This window comes from Aythya fuligula, chromosome 9, assembly GCF_009819795.1.
Source record: "Aythya fuligula isolate bAytFul2 chromosome 9, bAytFul2.pri, whole genome shotgun sequence".
Lineage (NCBI taxonomy): Eukaryota > Metazoa > Chordata > Aves > Anseriformes > Anatidae > Aythya > Aythya fuligula.
In genome coordinates, this window is record NC_045567.1 from 13,668,906 (window position 1) to 13,690,085 (window position 21,180).

A 21,180-nucleotide genomic window follows, 5' to 3' on the forward strand; every position below is an offset into this window, starting at 1 on the left:
AGGGCCGGGCCGGGCGGCGGCGATAGGCTGCGGCCGCCACGGGCTGCGGCCATGCGGGGCTTCGCCGGGCTGCTGGCGCTGGGCGCTGCCGCCGGGCTGCTGGCGGGCGGCGGCGGGCGGTGGCTGGGCCGCCTCCTTCACCGCCTCCTCCTCCTGCCGCCGCTCCGGGCGGTGCGGGCTCGCCGCGCCCTGCCCGTGAGTATGGGGAGGGCGGCTGGCACCCAGAGGGGTCGGCGCTGCGCCCTCGCCTCACGGAGAGCCGGGCGTGGGGAGCTCTGCCCGGCTCTGTAGGGGGTCCCCAGGGGGAGAGGATGGAGAGAGGGGGGCTTGGAGCGGAGGCAGAGGGGCAAGGCTGGAGGCTGAGGCAGCCCCCGCGGCACAAAATGGCGGCGGGGCCGCCACGGCTGCAGGGGGAGCGGTCCCGCGCCACAGCGCCCTGCCCGCGGCGGGGCCCGAGCCTGAGGGGATAAAGGGCAGATAAAGGGCTAAAATGGGGTCGGTGAGGGGTGAAACCCCCAGGTTTGTTACGGCGCCTGGGGGTTTGAGTGAGGCGGCGCTGTCGGTGTTGCTGCAGTGCTGACCTCTGCGCTACTGTAACACGGTTTCACGCCACGACGTTCATAAAGCAACCAACGCGCGGGTTTTGGTCCAGCGTTCTAAATTTGGGAGTGGAAGGGAGAAAAAAGCCCCGTGAATAGAACAATTGCATAACTAGTTTCCTTTTATACGTTACAAAAATAAATAAAAAATGTCTGGGGTGCTTTCACTGGTTTGGAGTGAACTTGGCTCTTGCTTATGCCCCAAATAGCTTCTGCAGGCACCAGAGAGAATCTGCAAGCAGACGTATTTTGTTCATGGGCAGAAAACACTTTTGACTTGTTTGCAGCCTTCTGCTCCTCTTGCCTTCTATGCTCTGCTCCTCTGGCACCTCCATCCTATCTGCATTTCTGTCATGAGAAACAAGGAGAGGAGAGTATATCTGAGTGAGGGTAGCACTATGGCCTTCTCCAGAGGTTCAAGGAGCAGTTGCGTGTCTCCTTGTCATGAAGGTGATGGATGGCACGCTACTTGGCTGTACGCCTTTGGCTTGGAAGGCCTTTCAGCTGTGACAGCTTGTGCCGAACTTCTTGCACTTAAAATTTCCTGTATGACTTTTCCCTCTGGACATTGATCATGCTGGAACAGAGGTGGTGGTGTGCTTCTGCATTGTAACCAGGCAATACCTGCTGTCCAGAATTGCAGGACATCAATAATACAGAGATTCCTTTAGCGAAGGAATCGTGTGTCTGGGGAATGCTCTGCAGCCAAAGATTTTTGTAGGTTGGGAAAATAACTTTTCCTTAGGGAATATTTTCAGTTTGTTTTCCTCAAATTGAAAGCCTCAGATTCACAACTCTGGAAATAAGGAACAAGCCAAGTTTACTGTGTAACTGTTTGTTCTTATCTTCAAGTTAGCCTACCTGAAATTAAAAATAAATAAATAAATAAAAATCTTAAGGGAGGTCATCAAAGGGAACAGGATTCAGAAAATAATGTGGCACAGAGTGGAAAATGATCAAGTCTGGGCAAGTGTGGTGGGTTCCCAAATCCTCGGGAAGACAAAGTGCCTTCCTTAGCCCGTATTGCCATAAATGTGTGTAATTTTGATATGTCACCTGCTTGAGTAAAATAGGTTTTACTGATTAACAAAGCAAAAGTATGGCCAATAGGAAAAGCTGGTGGAGTGTATGTATCTGAGCTGGCTGCAGGCTGAAACCAGTCTGCCTCACTGGAGTTATTTGGACTGTGGGGAACGTGTTTTACTGGTAAAGTGCCACAGATCACGGGCAGTGATACAGACATTACCCTAACCCTAACCTTAATGTTACTCTAACAAGGTGCCACAGCAGCACCTCCAACACAAAGTTTTATTCCACACTCTTAGGTGGTCTCCCGTGCCCCAACAACATTGTACAGTTTTCTTTGTAGTGTTCCCTGAGAACGCTGTAGGACCTTTTGAGTGAGGCACCTGAAATTCCTTAAAATACTGGTTAACATCACTGTGTTGTGGGTAACTCACAGTTGTGTGAGGCAGGAGCCAGTTCTCTGCCTGCACGATAGTCACCCCTTTCTGTCTCACCACGGTGTCAAGCTGCGAGCTGCAGATTGACCCTTATCAAACTCCAGGAGCGAGGCCTATTAGGCCTTATCTCGGGCACTTTCAAAGGGTGAGGATGGTCAGGCTTTTCCGCGTTCAGAGGGTTGTTTTTTTTTTTTTTTTTTTGTGATAGGATCTCTTTGGGCGCATGCCTTGGCAATGGATTCGATCCCTGTTCTCATCCCTGGAAGCTCTCTGTCCACCAGGCATGTCACAGACAAGGGCAGCTACAGATAGATCTGTTAGATCCCTTGGGTTTTCTGTGCATGCTTATTAATGCTGCTGGGACCTTGGTCTGTTTTATACCATGTTATAGTAGTCACGTGTTTTATTACCAGCAATTAGAATAATAACAAGTAATCACCGGAACTTTCAGTACTGTAAGTTGTTGCTCACTTTTCTTCTTATAGACAGCTGAGGAGATGTGGTTTTTTTCCATGCCCTTATTTTTGTATACGTTTTGGTATTTGGTTTGTTGTGTTTGTTGTTGTTGTTTTTTATACCAGAGAAAACAAATCAACTGCTGAGAGCTAAAATTAGATGCAGACACAACCACAACCCAGCCATTTGTCAATAGGTCTTCCTTTATTACCTGCACGTGAGTGAGCTCTGTCCCGCTCAGACCTGCTGCTGAGAGCTGACTACAGCTGAGGGTTGTGCATCTTATCCATTTGCCTCTTCTGGCCTGTGGAAAAAGGATCACATCTCTTTATGTCCTGCTCAGTTCCTCTGCTTCCTGGGAGTCCCTCTCCTTCAAGATTCAGAGGCAAAGGGTGTAGGGAGGTAAGGCAGAGGAAAAAGTCCAATCTTCTCCAAGTGTCAGGTTGCTGAATTAATGTGGGAAGTGACCTTGGCAGATCTGTGATCTGGTTTGTTATTGATCCTCGCATATCTTGGAGCTGTGTCACTGTAAATTAAGTGAAGGGTGACCACTATAGTTAATTCTCACTTACCTTTTGTCCTTTAGCTGTAGCTACCTTTAGAGCTTCGGTAGAACTAGCCTGTATCTGGGTGCTTTTGGCGTGAGTGTAGGAATTGGTATTTGTGTGAGATGCTGTGGGTGTTTGTATGATAAATGAGGGAGAGACTTTTGATCTGTTCATTTCATTATGAGCTTCCTTTGAAACAGTAACTTCAGTGTGAGATACTGGACGGGGCAGGGTGTAGCTCATTTGCCTGTTGCTGTCTGCCTGCTTGGGCTCATTCTGAGTATGCGCAGTAACTGATCGCTATCACCCGCAATTATTCCTTATTGCCGTTTCACTACCAGACGTCAGCAGAACGAGAGATCAGAGCGCTGCTAATTACCCCGTTTCTGTCTGAAACAGGGGCTGGGCAAGACGGTACAGTTTGTACATAAGTAGTGTAAAATACAAATGCTCATGTTCTAGATGTTGTTAGGACGGTAATGGAGAATATTAGCTGCAGATATCGCCACAGAGATGGAAGTGAGCTCACTTCCTTATTGCATTCTCTAGATATTTATTGCTCTATCACGTTACTGCCTTACAGATAGGGTTTCAGTTCGGAGCAGTCTGGAGCATTGCAGCTGGGTGGCTGCAAGGTGGGCTAAATGTTACGAGGTCCTTGCTTCACAGCTATGGTGAGGAAAGAGGGAGAACGATGGCTTTCAAGCAAAGAAATAGGGTGAACGTGCCATGTTTTGGTACAGAATCCTATTCAGGATTTTGGATTCTGTTTTCAGAACTATCACAGGCCTGCTATGTCAAAGCAGATGTAGTATCAGATCTTCTCTCCCAATTCATCTGCCAGTCAAAAGATAATAATAATGTAGGAAGGAAAGGAAAGAACTGTGGGATTTGATAAATGGTTCCTGTTAAGAGTGCAGTGTTTCAGAAGGAAATATTGTTGCATGTAAAGCGTGGCATGGAAAGTGGTGCACTGAGCAGGTGGGGTACAGGCAGCAGTCACTGCAGCTAAAAGAGCTGCTCTGCACTTAGCAGGTGACACGCTGTCATGCTGATGTTTTCTATGCTGCTCTTTCCTATAAGCCTGTGAGCTGATAGGCATGTTTTTAAATGTTTCTCTACTGTTTTGGCCACTAATACTTGAAAGAATGAGCTGCTGTTTTAGGTAGGGTGTCAAGGCAATACACATAGGTACAGGCTGGCAATTGAATACATTTAGGATTTCACAGCTGGGAGCTGATTATGTTTCTACACAGTTACCTTCTCTAAGCTGGTTGACCCAGCCAAAACTCCACTGAAATTGTTGGGTTTAGATTGCCATCAAACAGGTCTGTGGCCACTGGGGCTTGTGTCTGTGCTCGCCACCACGCACAGGGAAAGGGAGCTGAGCTACACAGAGCTATGACCTGGCTTCAGTTTAGGATATTGCTGTGTGTAGAGTGATGCTTGGCCAGAATTATGCACCAGATCTGAGCTCCGTCTGGACTGAGGGAGATTATCCCAGCTCCTTTGGATGCCTTCTAAGGTGTTTTACAGGGGGTGCCTTTTACAAGGGATTTTTACTGCTAACTTGGATCGAACAGCCATAGCTTGGATGTTTCAAGTCGAGTGAGCTCAGTTGCACCCAGGGCACAGATAGCAGCCACATCACCTCCTAGTTGCTGAGGGTTCCTTCTAAGCACAGCCTGGCCCTGGCTGTGGAGCTGCGAGCTGCTCCTTTGTGGTGTAGCTCAGTGCTGCTGGTACCTACCCCACTGCAGTGTCTGACGGTGTTGTGTTATTGTCTTTCTGCATACAGGTTGAAGGGAAGGCGGTGCTCGTAACAGGCTGTGACAAAGGTTTTGGACATGCCTTGGCTAAACAGCTCCATGCAAAGGGATTTACTGTTTTCGCTGGATGTTTGCTAGCGGTGAGTAGTAACATTGATCAAAATTCTTCTGTGACTGGAGAATAATGCTTCTCAAGGAACAGCCTCTTCATCTGCAGCTTCCATTCGCCCTAGTCCAAGACCCGTGGGAGGTACGGTGGGCAAGGATCTTTGTATCTTCCTTTGTTTCATTGGCGTGTTGCATCTTGTCATCCCTGTAATTCTGAGCTCTTCAGGGCAGAGACTGTCAGCTGCGTGTCTGTACAGCAGCTTGCGCAGTAAGGTGGAAGGTTCCAGTTCATTTCTGGAAGCCTCTCAGCAATAATGCAACACACACAATAAATCTGATGGTCCAAGATTGCTATGGCACCAAGGCTTGTTGTCTTTCCATGTGTCTCCATTGCTGTCTTTTGTTCTGTTGCTTTCCTCTGGGGACACTCTCAAACCCATCTCCAAGCCACCTGCCTTGCTGTTCTTCAGCACCAAGAGTGTTTTCTTTCCAGTATTGCCAATTGCTGGCTGTCTTAATGGATGTCTTAATGGATTTACATCTTAATTCCAGTGTCTCGTTTCTGAGATATTTTTTCTTCTCCTTTGGTGCAAGTGCTACTTTTGCTATTCTGCAGGGATTGAGCACCCGATTTGGTAAATGTTCTTTAAAAATTCTTTGCTCTTAAGCTTGTGCTTTGATATGATAATTCTATTGCAACTCTGGGCTACCAATTGTCTGCTCATGGAGATAAATGCTGTTTTCTACTCTGACTTTCCTGCTTCTAAAGCACCTAACACATCAGCACAAACACAGAAGACCTGGGAAGGAAAAGTGACTTAGTTTCCTCTCCTTTCGTCTTGGCTTAAGGAAGGAGGTAAGTTCAAGTAAATTCAGTTGGCAGTGTAATAATCATGGCTTTTAGTGCTAACAAATGACATGGAAGAGTATCTTGTATCTTTTTGCTTTACTTTGTATTACTTTTCAATGGAACAGAAGCTATTTGAAGATGGCTATTCTAGCCCACGTGCTCAGAGTGATTACCAGAGATGCTTGAAGATTGTGGAGGGCGAGAACAACAAAAAAGAAGGTGGTCCTCCTTGCCGGTGTGATCTCAGCGGAGGTTACGTTCTTCCCCCACACCAGAAGGGAAAGTTATTATCAGCTGACATATTGTGTAACTTGAGAGCAAGCAAGTCCTGTTGGAAAGTTGCCATTGTTTGGAAATTTCCATACGGAGGCTCTGTAAATCCTTCAGTAATAGCGTCATAGGCTCCACTGGGGTATCTGTCTCTGTGGTGATAGCAAGTCAGGCGTTCACTTTGCACAGCAGCAGGTGTAAGGAACAGAAAGGAGAGGGGACAGAGTGGTTCTGAGAAGGCTATTTCAGAAAGCAGCACACTAGTGCACAAAAGAGAGGGTCAGACTCTATCTGAAGCCACAAAGAAACTAAGTGCATCCAATATAAGCCTTGTTTGTTCGTTTTATTACCAAAAAAATAAATTTACTCCTTGATCATAGATTATTACCTATTCGCAGACTGGCCTGGCAGTTCTTGGCATCCTCTCTGATCTGGCCTGGCAGCTTCTTACTCAGACGATTTTTTTTTTGTGATCCCTGCTTAAATTCTGTGTGGAAGTGGAAAATGCATCAGCAATCCTAACTGCTTTGCAGGTACTTTCAGGATGTTGTCTACACACTCGATCTTGAAGGAGTAGAGTGGAAGAATGTGATTTTTCTTGTTCTGTATTTAATAAATCTGTGGAATACCAGGATTCAGTGCCCCAGAATTTCACTCATGAGTAGTTTGTTGTTTTTGTTTTCCTGTCTGGATTGTTAGTGTTTTATCTCCTTTTAGGTGCATTTGAAGGACATGGTCTGGTAGCAACGTAATTACCTGGATAGCTGTTGCTGAAGTGGCACAGCTGAATATTTTCTGCAGTTCTTGGGGCAGGCAGCATCCTCATGGAACAGCCTTGTGGTTTAGATGGTTGATGGGAAAGAAAGTCCTAGGAGTTTCAGCTTTGATGAGCAGCTTACTGAAAACCTAATGGCAGAATGTGCTTGAGATGAAAGGCTATAAATCTAGAACTGACTGCTCCAAGGGAAAAAAAAAAAAAGCATATAGTCACTGTAGGAAGGGGTGGTGGGTCAGTGTGCATGTAACTGCCCGTGGCAAATGCGAGGAAACTTCCCCTGTCCGGAAAGAAGACTGAGCTGCTGTAGGTTCACTGCGGGGTCAGAGCAGGTATGGGGGCAGTTGTCAAAGAGCAGATGCCAGGCTATTAGTTCACACATAGTTATTCCATCATCACTTACTTGGTGCTTTTATGCTGAGAATGAAAGGATCCCTGATGTACTGCTAGTGGCAGAAAGCTCTTAGATTAAATACAGGAAGGTACCTTGTCGAGTGCTTAAGGAGTTGTAATGATCAGGAAGCCAAAAATAAAGTTACACGATGAACAGTACTGAAATTGGTAGTGAATACTGAAAGCGGGCTGAAATATTGCTGGAGAGGGTCAAGTGCACAAGGGATTTTGTTTAGCAAGGATAAGTAAGTCTACAGGGAAAGATCTCGTTAATATATTAGAATTAAGGTGGAAAAATGTGAAGAGACCAGTTACAGAATAACCTGAAAATAAGATCTACTGAAATAGTCTATTGCTTATTTTCTTTGATCTTACTGCAAGAAGAAAAGATAATTTGTTTTCAGATGCCTCCTGACAGCAATTTTCATGAGGAGGTGGGGATGTTTGTTCTGCAGGATGGAAAAGGGGAAGGATGGGGAATGTTTACGTAAATGCATGGGTTTGGGTTCACCAGGCCTGATTACACAGAGTGGAGTAGTTCAGTTGGAAAGGACCTGCAAAGACCATCTAGTCCAACTGCCTGACTCCTTCAGGGCTAACCAAAAGTTAGAGCATGCTACTGAGGCCATTATCCAAATGCCTCTTGATTGCTGACAGGCATGGGGCATCAGCCACATTTGTAGGAAGCCTGTTCCAGTGTTTGACTACCCTAACGGTAAAGCAGTTTTTCCTAAGGTACTGAATGTACTAAAGAACATTGAGAGGATGAGCCAAAGTGGTTTCTGTCTCGTGGGTGATATTTTCAGGAACGTTTGGAGGCCAGGGTACTTCCAGAGGACTGGAAAAGGACAGATACTGTACTTGTCTCCCAAAGGGAGACAGAGCTCTGGAATAACTGACCAGGCAGCTCACCTTCAGTGCACGGGATGAAGTTGCAGCACACTGAACTGTCAGTTTTATAAATGCCTAGCTCACAGCGTGATTTGCACTGTCTAAGTTTACTGGGAACAGGCTGTGCCATGTCAGCCTAATCTCGTTCTGGCTAAGCAGCAGAGTGGTTAAAGGGGAAGGAATAAATGCATCTCGAATATGGGTTTTGACACAGTCCCTCATAGTCTTGTGAGCAGATTGATGCCCTAAGCATGTGACTGCTCTTCAGCCCCAGTGAAATTTTCTCAGGAGTGCTACGGAATGGAGAGTTCACTTAGGAAAATAATGTGCATGGTGCCAAGCAGGGAGGCTTACAGGCTCCTGGGGGAGTAGGGTGCAAAATGACGCCAAAGGATCAGAACCAGCCTGAAAACAAATAGCTGAAATCCAGCAATGGCAAATACAAGGCATTCCAATGAGGAAATGCAGAAAGGGAACGTGTGGGTAGGCAGCAGCAAGGCAACGAGGGAACCAGTGGTGATAGGAGAGTGTTACCCACCGAGTCAGCAGGAGGCACGGCAGGGCAGGGCACAGCTCGATCGGGGGGCAGTCGCATCAAAGTCACATCGAAGCAGCTCAGGGAGGGTTTTCAGCACTGTGTTTATGGCTTCTTGCTTCCCACTGAAATCCCACTGCAGGCGCCCAGGTCCTTGCCAGGATCTAATCCTTCATCCCACAAGGTTCCCTGGAAGGAAGCCATGGCTCAGCCCGTTGCAGCAGGGCTCTGTGCCTGCAGAGCTGCCTGTCCTGCACCGGGATGCTGCGGGTCAGAGCAGGGCGCGAGGGCTGTGGTGCTGCTGTTCTCCGAGTGCAGGAGCAGCCCCTGCTAGGCGCAGGGTCAGGTAGGCAGCAGGAGGTGTCGAGGGCTGTGGGGGCAGGAGGAAATGGCCAAGTCCCCCTGGGGGCCTCTCCTGAGGGTGCTTGGGCAGCAGGCTGGGCTGGAGCTTGACAGCTTTTAGCGCTAATGAAGCTGGGAGAAAAAAGAAAAAAGTGACAGCAAGGGGGTGGTGGGGAGAAGTTTTGCAGGAGCAATGGGGCCAGTGCTGCCAGGATCTCTCCTGGGATCCCCCTGGGCTGTAGTGGCCCTCCTTGGTGTAGGCTTTGTTGCCTTGGGACCTGCTGGTGGGAGCAGTAAGTGCCCGCAGCACAGCTCAGGTCTGCAAACACACAGCGCCCAAGGAGGACATGCTGCTGCGGTCACCATCTCAGGGGCTTTTATTAGGGTGGCCTTCAATGCCGTCTTCCCAGCAGTATTTTTTTTTTTTGTGTTAACCCTGTCCTGAGCTTCCACCCAGGACTGTCTGTTTGGTCCTTGCACCACATTTCAAGGTTGCAGAGAAAAAAAAAACTGCCAGTGCAGCGGGGCCAAGATGTGGCTACCTCATTTTGGTGGCAGCTTGCATGGGATTGCTCGCAAGGGGGAGGAACCAGCCAGTATGTGAGGAAGAACAAATGCCAGACTCAAATCCACCATGTGAAAAACAAAGAGGAAGCACCACGTGGGTGTCTGAGCAGTGCAGTGTGCTTCCTGCCCCTGAAGTTCACGGAACATAAACGGTGTTCACTTCTTTCCACAAAATAAATGCCTGCTTTGTTTGTTCACAGGCTTTCTGGATGTTGCTTAATATAGAGTTAACTGATTTGTTTTACAGTTAAGTAGCAGCTGGGATGGTGTCCACTATGAAAAGTGGTTCCAGGGGATACTTCATGGTGAAGTCAGTCTTACAAGATCAGCGCGTTTTGCCAACAAGTTGTAGCTGGGAAGGTAACATCGCAGGTGGGGTTGTGTTGGTGATAGGGCAAAACTGCCTTCAATGTGAATAATACAATTTATGCTGGATTTTAAAGTTACTGGACTGCCAGTTTTTCTTCACAAAAAAGAGTGGAAGTATTTCTTCTTTGTTTTGAAGATTATGAAAAATAAAAATATGCATGGAAAGGTCTTTTCAGTGCTCTGTGACGACGGATATATTTAAGTTTTTGTTCCCACATAGATAGAGTAAACCTCTCTCTTTACAAGCAGAATTAGCTCCACTTTATTCACCGTTAGGTAGCCAAAAGTCACTTTGTATTACTCACAGCTGAGATCCAAGAGCATCTTCCGCGAACTGAGTGAGGCATCACACAACCCTCACCCACTTGAAAGGGAATATGCTATTCTGATGACTGTTACTACTTGTACCGTCACTTCCAGAGTTTCTTTTCATGGCTAGGTATGAGCTGTCACTGTTTGTTGTGCATTAGAAAGCTTCAGGTCCTTATTCTCTTTTTGTGATACCTGGAAATAGGTCAATTGTGCAATGATACGCAGCCATGGGGGCAGAAGCTGATACCTGCTATTATAGCTCTGGAATAATTATATGTCGGTGCTAGCAGAGCTGCCCTGTTTTGCTCAAGGCCAAGATGGAATTTCAGCTCTTTTCCTTCATTGCATGTCATTGCTCACTGCACTGAAGGTAGAGGCAAGGTGTTGTATACTGTATTCATTAAATAGGCAGCCTGAGATAAGCGTAGGAAAACGAAGCGATAACACAGTTCTTGCATCCGCCTTTCTGTGGAGGCAGCTGAGCAGGTGACTGGGGGAGTGTTGCTCACCTTGTTTGCCCTTGTGCTGGGGGAGTTGGTATCGAGTACGCAGGGAAGAGTGGCAGCCAGGCACGGTGACTCACCAATTCAGAACTTCTGCCTCCCTAACAAGGCAGAGCCTGTAAATCAGCGAGGAGGTTGAATTAAATCTCAAGCCTGCTGGGGGAACCGCATGGCTAACCTCTGCTCTGCTCAGTGTTATTTGTTGTATACCATCTGAGAATGGCTGTAAGGCATACGCGTCAATCCTGTCTGCAAGTGACCAAGTAAAATTGGGAATTTGAACCCTGTTTAGGTTTGGCTAAACAAAAAAATGATAGTAACTGTGTCCCTAATGATAACAGCAGTGAGGTGTTAAGAAACTAAGGGCTCAAAACTATCTTCCTTATTCCATCCTAAATTCATGTGGTTTTTATATGCATTACCTTTCTTAAACGTTTCCACATCTGTCTTTGAAATGGAAGTCCTGACAGAGAAGGTGAGAAGGACCTGGTAGAAAAGAGGAAAGGCAAGAAAATGATAGGAAGGAAATTATAGCCATCACATTCTTATCTGTAGTTTAGAGAAGAGTCTTGCTTCTTTGGCCAGAGCTTCCTCCTTTCATGCCTCATGTCCATAATCTTGTCCTGTGTGGCTGATCTCCACTGCACTGCATCCTTGTGCATCCTGCTCTGCTGTATTGTAACAGCAGAATATTGTTGTTACTTAGGTTCAGCTGTAAATACTTTCTGCTGTAGCCTGTAGCATCAACAGTTGCTGTTAGGCATGCCAAAGGTGTCCCTGCTGTCTTGTTTTCAAAGTAATATGACAATAATATCTCATTAGAAGCCAGCCAATATTATGGAATTAGATGACTAAGGTGCCTAACTAATTAGCCTTTTGCTTTTAAGCCTGGAAAATCTGGTTCTGATTTGTGTATAAATGTTTGCTGCATTACCTGCGGAGCACAGAGACTGAAGCAGCAGTCACCCACGATAATTCGAGGCTGGCACGGTATTTGACAGTGTTATGGATGTGAAACCCTTTGTGTGAGGAGCAAATAGAAAGAGCTCTGTGGCCCTTCAGAGCAGCGGGTCGCTGATGGAATAGGAACAGCCCACAGGTTGCACACTGGTTCATGTGGCTCGTGTGCCTGTTTGTGCACCAGGCCTCCCTGCTACCTGCTCTGTGCAGTGTCAATAGCTCGTATTTTTTGTCTGTGTCAGTATGCCTGTCTGCAGGCTGCATCACTGCTACTTGTCCCTCTTAGCAGCACGTCTTTCCCCTCTGTTGAGCAGGATAAGAATGGAGATGGAGCCAGGGAGCTGAAGAACATGAAGTCAGATCGCATGAAAGTGCTACAGATGAATGTGTGCAGTGATGAGGAGGTGGCTCAGGCTGTGGATTTTGTGAAGGCAACCCTGAAGGACCCAGAGGAAGGTATGTGGGGATCTTTGTTTCTCTGGGCCAGCAGCATCTTTGGTGTGCTCATGGAATCCTTCTGATGGAGCAGGCCCTACTCTGGCCAGGTTTTTCCTGCTCTGCACTGCCCAAACCCAATTAGCAAGCCTGGAGGCCTGCACGTGTGTGACTGACAGGCAGGGCTGTGCTCAGGCTGCTGAGAATTCCCCTGTGGCCAGCACTTCAGGGGCAGGGCAAGAGACCAAGACTGGCTTAGAGGGTAAGGCTTTAACCCCACATCCCATAAAAAGTGATGTGTGGCAGCACGTCCCCAACAGCCTGCCTCTTTCTCCTTGAGTGCCTGTGAAAGGGTGGCCAGACCCCGATTCCCTTCTGATGCTGCTGTTGGAGCCCGGCTCACACAAACATTTTTGTAGTGACCCTGCTAGTGGGGAGGCCACAGGCCCTGGCTGCTTACTGCTGTCCCCTCTGCTGTGCTGGCACAACCTGCTTGTGTAATTGAGTGCTGAGCTGGTCTGTAAGATTGACCTGCCCCCAAGCCTGGTCTGGTTTTCAGCCAGGCCAATCCATGTTTTATTTGCCATGCAACACTCCGGTGGCAACAGAAGACATAATCCAGGGTGGGCTCAGCACAGACCACCTTATTTCACCTGCCACCTCAGGCGTGAGTCCAGCTCAGGGGCCCTAGGTGCATGTGGAAGAAGATAACAGTCCCTGGAAGGAAGCAGGCTTGCTTCCTTCTGGCAAATGTGTGTGGGGCTGGAAAAGCAGCAGGGTGCTTGTGGTAGGAGCAGCCCGTGGGAGCCCAGGCAGCTCAAGATGCTGCTGGTGCCAAGGTGCTTGATGTCTACCCTTGCACTGGTCTGTGGGCTTGCTTGGTGCCTGGGGAAGGATGGATGGCCACATCACTGCTGCAGCACAGCTTGGCTCCTGGACTGGGCTTCAGACAGCTCCTCCTGTGAGTGGTTTGGCCGTGGGATGCGAGCTTACAGCCAGAGCCTGGTGCAACACCTCACCTCTTCCAATGTGGTGAGGTTGTGAGGCTTTCTTGCCCTGCTGTGGTTTCTCTGCAGGCTCTCTGCAAGCTGGGCAGCAGCTGAAGTTTCATATCAGTGGCTACAGGACTTGTGGGTTGTATGGCCAGAGGGTGATCGCTCCTCTTGAGGCATGGGTGAGGCTGCCATGGGCATGTCTTTGTTCATACAAACATACAGAGCTAGTAAATAACAGTAGCTCTAATACCCTTGCAAATTGTGCGAGCACACCCTTCCTCCTGGAACAAGCATGTGAAATGTAACTGAGTGACGTACGAGCCCTGTTCCCACACATGCTCTCTCTGCATGATTTTTCTTCCTACGCGACCATCCAGCCCTCGCTGCACATTTCACAGCTCCTCAAGCTTTTCCTGAAGAACCCAGCAACAGCCGTGGTGGCTCAGAGCCATTTCCCGCTGAGTGGGGACTTGTAAGGGGGCAGCTCTGTTGCTTCTCCAAACGCAGCAGTGTTTGAAAAAACCTGGTGTGTAGCTGTAACAGTGAAGTCTTGCGTCCTTGATCAGCGAGTTGGACTGGTTCCTCCTGCTCTTGAGAGCCTTACCCTGGCGTTGCTTGCTGCAGCACAGTGTGCAGAGCAGTAAAGGCTTCTTTTTAGGAGCCTCAGCGTGACCGAGGTTTGAGGCTTGACAACAAATAGTGCTCAGTCAGGTCTGCATTGAGACTGAGGTGCCTTGCACACCAAGTGCGGCCCCAGAGGAGGGAGCGCAGGACAGTTCTGTTACTTTTCTACCCCTTCCCTGCGCTATGTACATGAGGCTAAAGTCATTTTGATGGGAGTGCCGCTGTTTGTTTTCACAGTCCTATGTAGTTCCCACTGTATTGTTGACATTAAAGAACTCATGGTGATAAGGCCCTGCTCTGTAAACATACCACTGTCCTGCCAACAGCCTCGTGACCAGGTAACTATCAGTGCTTGGGTCTGTACATAGCATAACCTGAGTGCTGGGCAGACAAATTCCAAGCACGAAGTATGGTAAGTAGCTTTTTTGTGAAAGTCCCCGCATCTAGCCACATAACACAAGAAATGGGAAATGGTTACAGAGTAGTTTAGAACCAGGAATACACTGCAGATGTCAGTCTGGGACTGCCAATTTAGGTCTTTTGTGGTCCTTGGTAAATCCCTGCCAAACTTGATGTGCATAGCTTCTTGTTACTCGTGAAATTACACTATCAAATGCTCTGTTACCATGGAGGCCCTGCTGGAAATTAGAGGCTGCTTTGCAGCAACGCAGGGGACCCAATTCAGGCTGAGATGCTGTGCTGGATGCCAAATGAGCATGAATTTCTGAGTGATCTTGGCCCGTTAAAGCTGACAGCTTCAATAAGTGCACTGGTGACAGGCAGGGGATCTTGGACAAAGCAGGAATAAAACAACCTGGCTGCATTTAGAAACCTGGATTAATGAAGCAGAGGTAAGGATAAGGTAAGGAGCAAGATGTTTTCTTGGCTTTCGCTGCAGGCTACCACAGAGCTGTTACCTGAAACAGCCCCTGGGGTTGTTCTGGAGGAGGATAGAGGTGCAGGCCAGTGAGCTGACCTAGGGGAGCAGCGTTTGCCACTGTCTGCTAGAAACAGAAATGCAGGGCAGGAGGGGTGCTGGGACACCAACCTGACGGTTGGGAAATGCTGGAGTGATGGCAGCTGCGACGGGTGAGTAGGTGAATCTATTCTGGGACAGATGACAAGGGAATGGTTAATGCATTGTTATCACTAGGTAGGACATGACCTCCTCTGTACACAGCTGGCCAAAAGCCTGCAGGGAAAACGAACTCAGCAGGCAGCAGGGCAAGGAGTCTTACTGGGGTCATCATGTGAGTAGACAGCCAGTCTAAGAAGGGCAAGCTGGGCTTCTTAAATGCTCCCGGAGGACAAATTCCGTTGGTATTTATTGGGCAGAGCTGGGATACTACAATTTGCTTGCAGGACTGTATTCAGTACAATATAAGGTGACTATCTCACCATGAATAAATACAAGCTGGAAGTTATTAAAAGACTTGGTTACATCAGAGCACAGGAGATACAGAGCAGAGGCTGGGCAAACAGCCCAAAATTTTTTGGAGAGCTTGATAAGCTTATCATCAGGGTGGCATGACATGGGTGACTTTTGATAGCAGTGTCTGAGCTCCCTGGACACGAAAACTTCTTCCTAGCTCTGCATTTGTTCTTAGTGGTAAGAGGAGGGTTGGGGAGTAGAAAGGGGCCCCAGTTCCCGCTGGCTACTTACACGGTGAAAAATAAGGAAGGATGTGTAGCAGGACTTCTAACGAGGAACAACTCCGAACAACTCTGTTATCTTGTTCCAACTCTTCTGTTTGTTCCTACTGCAGTTTATGGCTGCAGGGACATGTGCTACAGCAAATTCACAAAGTGTGGACTCAGTCCTGCAGATGTTTGCCGTAGGGACTCCTGCAGTAATCGCTTTGAAGGGTCAGATACTGCATGCACAATAAAAGTTTGTAAATGCTAGTAGTTCTAAGAGTTGGTTGTGAGTTTGCCATGTCCTGGTATAGTTAGGTTTGAGGGAGTCCAAATATCTGGATGAAATTAGAGGAGCTGGTAACTGGGCCACAAACCTGCAGATCAACACCATGCACTTCCCAAACCAGCGAGTCACATCCCAGAGACATGAGGTAGATTTAGATTCTAAGATATTTGCTTTCCTTCTGTTCCTGTTGGTTTGTTTTTTAATTGAGGGAGAGTCCAGCCCCCTCCAGATTGCAAGAGGACGTGATCAAGTCACTGAGAGAAGACAAACTTAGAACCTATGGGGGGCATAAGAGAGGGTCAGGGAGATCCAGCTGTACAGACCAAGTACAGCCTCTGCCCTTAGAGGGAGACATTCAGGAAAGCTGTGCTTATGCCCCCCCCGCCCACCATCCCAGGGGCTCCAAACAAGCCCTGCTGACTTCACATTTGGTATTTTTAGAATGTATTTTTTCTCCTTGCTGGGTTTTCCTGTACAATTTATTTTCTACAAAAGCTCACGCTTCTTTGTCGAGGAGTTGGGTTACTCTGAACAAAGAGGGCTGCTTCTCTCTGACACTCTTCCTTGTTTCACTCCTTAACCATGCGCTTGTCGGCAGGTCTGTGGGGCCTGGTGAACAATGCTGGTGTCTCGACCTTTGGAGAGGTGGAGTTTGCAAGTTTGGACAACTACAAGGAGGTGGCAGAGATCAACCTGTGGGGTACCGTGAGGGTGACGAAGGCTTTCCTGCCCCTCATTCGCAGAGCTAAAGGTACGTGCGGTGTGGCTAGGCTCAGAGAGCTTCAGCAGCACAGCAAAGAACTGTAGCTAAAAGTGATGAATCAGACTCTGCTTTGGGGAATGCCCGTGCAGTCCAAGGAGGCTGTCTGAGGCACTCAGGCAGAACAGACAGCAATGTTTGACGTGTTGTGCAAGGATTCAGTGACACCCGCCACTGTCGGGGGTCAGTCTAGGCACTACAAAGGTGCGATCTTAAACATCCCAGGATACTAAAGATCTTCAGGCAGTGCTGGCAGATCGGACACAGGACCCTGGGCCACCTTTAGAAAAAGTGACTGGGACCAGACAAAATACTTCTGGCCTCCAAAGTCGCACCAAGTGTTATGTTTGGACAGCGGAATCCCTTTGTTACTCAGTTTGCAGCTGATTGCAGAGTGGTGGAGTCAAGAAGAGCCATTTTAGATAACTTACAAGAAGATGGTTACCGTCAAAACTCTGTTTTATGGGGGAAAAAATAGCTACGTATGAGCAAAACTCTGAAGAGCTTCTTTATTTAGCACGTGTGGGAGAATGCTGGCACAGCTGTGCGCTCTGTGAGGACAGAAAGGGGTTACATGGAGCACATTGCTCAGGTACCATTTTTAGAAAGTAAGCACCCACTGAAGAAGCCCATCTCGCTACAAAAGGCCGTTTACCCATCAGGTCAATAGGTGGCTTGCACAGCCCCTCCAAACTGCACTCAGGTCTGGAATGAGAGAGCAGAGCCGCCCACTTGTTTCTCAGCTAAAATTTCAAGCTGCAGAAGGGCGTCATACTCCACGGCTGTGCAAATCCTCTCTGCAAAAATAGCTGCTGAGATTTCAAGGGCCTGTTTGTGAGTGCAGCTGAAACCATAATCACACACAGCGTGTCCTGGGGAAGGACAGAGCTGCCCACTGCTGCTCTCACTGTCTCTGGGCAGTGCGTGATCGAACACAAGCTGCCAGAGCTCTGCATCAGGCTGCCATGGGCTACGGGTAGGAGTTAGGAAAAGAGCTCTTTGCTGCCCCGTAGCAGCATGTCAGGTGCTCCTCTCTGTTCATCCCAGGCATGTTACACTCCAGGCAGCCCTGGGCAGCCAGCCGGGTGAGCAGGCTGCACTGCTCGTGCTGCAGGTTCGGAGAAACCTCCCCTGGTTCTGCTGATGCACGCTGCTGTAAGAGCACCCAGCTGGTAGCCTCAGAAGATACGGGTACTGCCTTACTTGGAAAGTAGAAGGAGAGAGATGTCTTGCATGCTTTGGAAATCTTTTGTAATGTGGAGGAAGTTACGTGTACTGCCCATGGAGGGGGTCAGCCTTTCCTGATTCAGGGGAGAGATGCTTCTTGACAGGGAGTTTGGACCCCCCTTCAAGATACAGATTTTACAAATCGGTGTCATCCAACAAAGCACCTGTTTAGCGGGGTGTTCTGACTGCCTCTTCTGCAGCTCCTCCTGACCTCCTAGCTGGGAACAGCCAGCCCATCACCTCTCCTTGCTCTTTCCCCCTCCAGGCCGCGTGGTGAATATCACCAGCATGTTAGGACGGATGGCAAGCCCATCCCGCTCCTGCTATTGCGTTTCCAAGTACGGGGTGGCAGCCTTCTCTGACTGCCTGCGGCAGGAGATGTACCGCTGGGGTGTCAGGGTCATCCTCATCGAGCCCAGCAACTTCGTGGCCGCGACCGGCATCCTGACCGAGGATGGCATCGACAGGCAGGCCGAGGCGCTGTGGAGCGGAGCCGGCGACACGGTGCGGGAGGACTACGGGCGCGAGTACTTCGCTCGCCACGTGGCCATGATGAAGTCCTTCGTTAGCAGCGGCCTGAAGGACATGTCTCTGGTGCTGAATGACATCAGCGATGCGCTCACCTCCACGCGTCCGAACAACCGCTACAACCCCATGGAGACCTGCTGGTGGGTGAGGCTGCAGGTCATGACTCACCTGCCCACTGCCCTCGCTGACTGGCTTTACGTGCCTGGAGCCACTCTGTGAAGGGCTCTGCTTCAAGCATCCTTCCAGTGCTTGTATGTATGCACGGCTTAGAGCTCACGTAGGCCCGTCCTGCACCTGCTGCTGATGCCTCTCCCCTGTAGATGCCTGTGCTTTCGCTTTGGGTTATGGCTTCAGGTTGTGTGTTGTGGGATGCTGAGAGAAGCATGGCTTTTCCGTCTTTTCCCTAATTTTGGTCCTTGTGTTTCCCGCTGCCCTGATTAAAGTTGAAAGATATTTTCCTTTTAACTGTGGAGAAGGCAGAGGAAGGTTAACATAATGGGTCAAATATGTGGCTGGTGTAACTAGGTCAGCAGAGTTCCCTTAGTGATAAATTTGGCTCTTTAACGGGCTCTTGCTTTTCCTTACAAGGACGGGCTGGTAACAGCAGAGCAAAGCTGTTGCTATGAGATGTCTCAAAGGGAAAAATCTAAAATGGGAAACAAAAGCTGAGTTTTCCATTTGATTCAAAATGGGTCAGTCACAGCCTTGCTTTGTTTTGATGGTACTGGTAGGAAGCTCTGCTGCTCCATGCCTGCCTGCTCTTTCCTTGAAGACAACACCAGTGCCTCTAAACAGCCTCATTACCAACTGCAGGGCAGGGTTCGTCCCTCCCAGCACTGCAGCCAGGGGCTGCCAGAGCCAGTGACTGCAGACAGACGGGGCTGGGCAAAGCCCTGCTAACAATGGGCGAGGTCTGAGCCATCCCTCAGGATGCTGCGCCTGCAGCCTCTCTCCCCCCACTGCAGATGAGGTTTGTGGGACAGGCGTGAATCTGGTGTAGCAAACAAATTTGCCACCTCTAACTGCTCCATCAGGTACCGTGCAGTCAGAGCAGCCTGACTATGAGCTCTGGAAGGGTGCTTCAGGTAACACGTTTCCTTTACTTAATATCGCACAAGGAAATTTCCATGTCACATGTGATTGTCTCCTCAGCACTCCTGATAACTGGTAGGAGCTACTTTTGCACAGTATCCCCAGGGGTCTCTCCTGTTGGCCATATCCAGGACTTTGAGGCATTTTTCCAGGTGCCAGGGCTGCTGGGCTTCACAGCACACTCCTTTCTGAGCAGTGACCTCCAGCAAAGCTGCTAGTGGGAATCTGCTCTCACACTCTACATGCCAGTTTCCCATTCAGCTGCTAAACTTGGTTCTGTTTTTAACTATGTGTGCTTAAGTGACTATGAAAAGAGCTTGCCATTTGCTCTTCCCTCATCTGTCTCAGCTAGCTGTGACTCGGAAGCTGTGCCATAAACTTTTTATATGCCAGTGTCTGTGAGTGCTTGGAGTCTGGGTGCAGCTGTGAGTGCTGCGATGCCTGAGGAGGAAAGCAGGCTTCCCCTGGAGATGCTGTGGAGGTAGCTTGTATTACAAGTAACTACAGAAAGTGCCAGCCATGCAGTTCTTCATTCTAGATCACCAGCACGTGGAGGTTGTCTGGTTTCCAGGGCCAAGAGCAATCCCACTGAGCCTCAGCTTGTTTAAACAGTGTTGAAATCACTTCTACCCCCTGCACTGTGAAATGTGAGTAATGATAAGGAGCAATGATTTGCACAGAGAGAAAAATAAACTGTGAGATTTGTGAAGCACACGTCCATGGTTCTGGTGCTCATTTCTATGCTGTCTTTTTCCCCCTCTGAATCTGAGATTGGGTGTTAATTGGGCTCAGTGATTAAGGAGATGACCATGGTTCTGCGGGTGTTTGGGCTGTCAGTGAGTGCAGGTAGTCTTCACTGAAGAAGGGGGATGATATTGCCCATTTTTAGGATGTAAAAGGAGGAGGCAAAGAGCAAGTTTCTCAGGTTTACATGGAGGAAAGGGCAAAGGGATGTTCAAGGTGATGGCTTCAGTTGCCAGTACAGCTCTTCTCTGCTGGGTGCTTTTGTTCTGGGGCAGTGACAAGCACAGGACTCTTCCTCCACAGGCTCCCCATCTGGGCTGCTGGTGGGAATGGGTAGAAAAAGAAGGACTTGCAGAAAAGTTTCCCCAGAAAAGCCTTGTTTGGGGGCTCTGCTTGGGAATCATTCACAGTGCCTGTCCATGCCCAGTCTTTGTGGTGTTTAACGAGTCTCCAAGTTGTCCCTCCTCTGCCTAGGTCTCGGCTCTGCAGGTAGGGGATGCTGCATCCGACTGTGTCTGTCTGTGTCTGCGTAAGTGCACTGCCTGAGCTGCACGTGGCTTTTTGAGAACAACAGCGCATTTGCAGTCTCACAGCTCCCATGTTTCATTAGCAAAAGGCAGCCAGAGAGAGGCCTCTGCAAACGCACACATTATCAGTATTTGTGTTTGATGTGGTTTCCTCAAATGACACCGTTGGGGGAGCGGTGATACGCGTTATTCGTTGCCTCAGCATTCTGCATGTAATTAATCCAAGTGCTACAGCTGCCTGGTAATAAGGATTAGCTCTTCTTACAGACAGAACGGAGACTCGCGAGCCAAGAACTGTCCAAGGCCGTGCAAGGACCTCGTGCCAGAGCCACGGCTGCGATTTCACAGCATGTGAGCACCAGCCCCTTCCTCTGCCCCTCTGAGAAGAGCTCAGGTGAGCTGCCAGCACCCGGTCTGACTTCTGCCTTGGTGGGAGCTCCGAGTGGATGTCGGGGTGAGAGGAGCAGAATGCAGGCATGGGAAGAGCGAGTGTCAAATGTTTCTGTACAGTGCAGGTGGGCACGTGAGCTCTGAGCCAGCAGAGAAAGCCAAGATGACCGAGCAGGTCCCTTCCCATCCTGAACTTCCTGCGGCTGCTCTGTGTCCACTGAAAA

The 21,180-nt window shown here is 48.9% G+C and overlaps 2 protein-coding genes across 2 annotated transcripts in view; both read left to right on the forward strand.

Annotated features, from left to right (window-relative positions):
• Positions 1 to 51: 51 nt before the first annotated feature.
• On the forward strand, positions 52 to 20,029 carry LOC116492497 (D-beta-hydroxybutyrate dehydrogenase, mitochondrial-like). The gene is made up of 5 exons (XM_032193266.1): positions 52 to 195; positions 4,865 to 4,975; positions 12,025 to 12,166; positions 16,287 to 16,439; positions 17,941 to 20,029. The coding sequence occupies exons 1-5, from the start codon at positions 52 to 54 to the stop codon at positions 18,420 to 18,422; spliced, it is 1,032 nt and encodes a 343-aa protein (XP_032049157.1). The 3' UTR covers positions 18,423 to 20,029.
• APOD (apolipoprotein D) overlaps positions 12,142 to 21,180 on the forward strand; it is a 21,320-nt gene continuing 12,281 nt past the window's right edge. The window contains exon 1 of the mRNA XM_032193504.1: positions 12,142 to 12,166. The gene's annotated coding sequence lies outside the window, so the exon portion shown is untranslated. The remainder of the gene's footprint in view (positions 12,167 to 21,180) is intronic.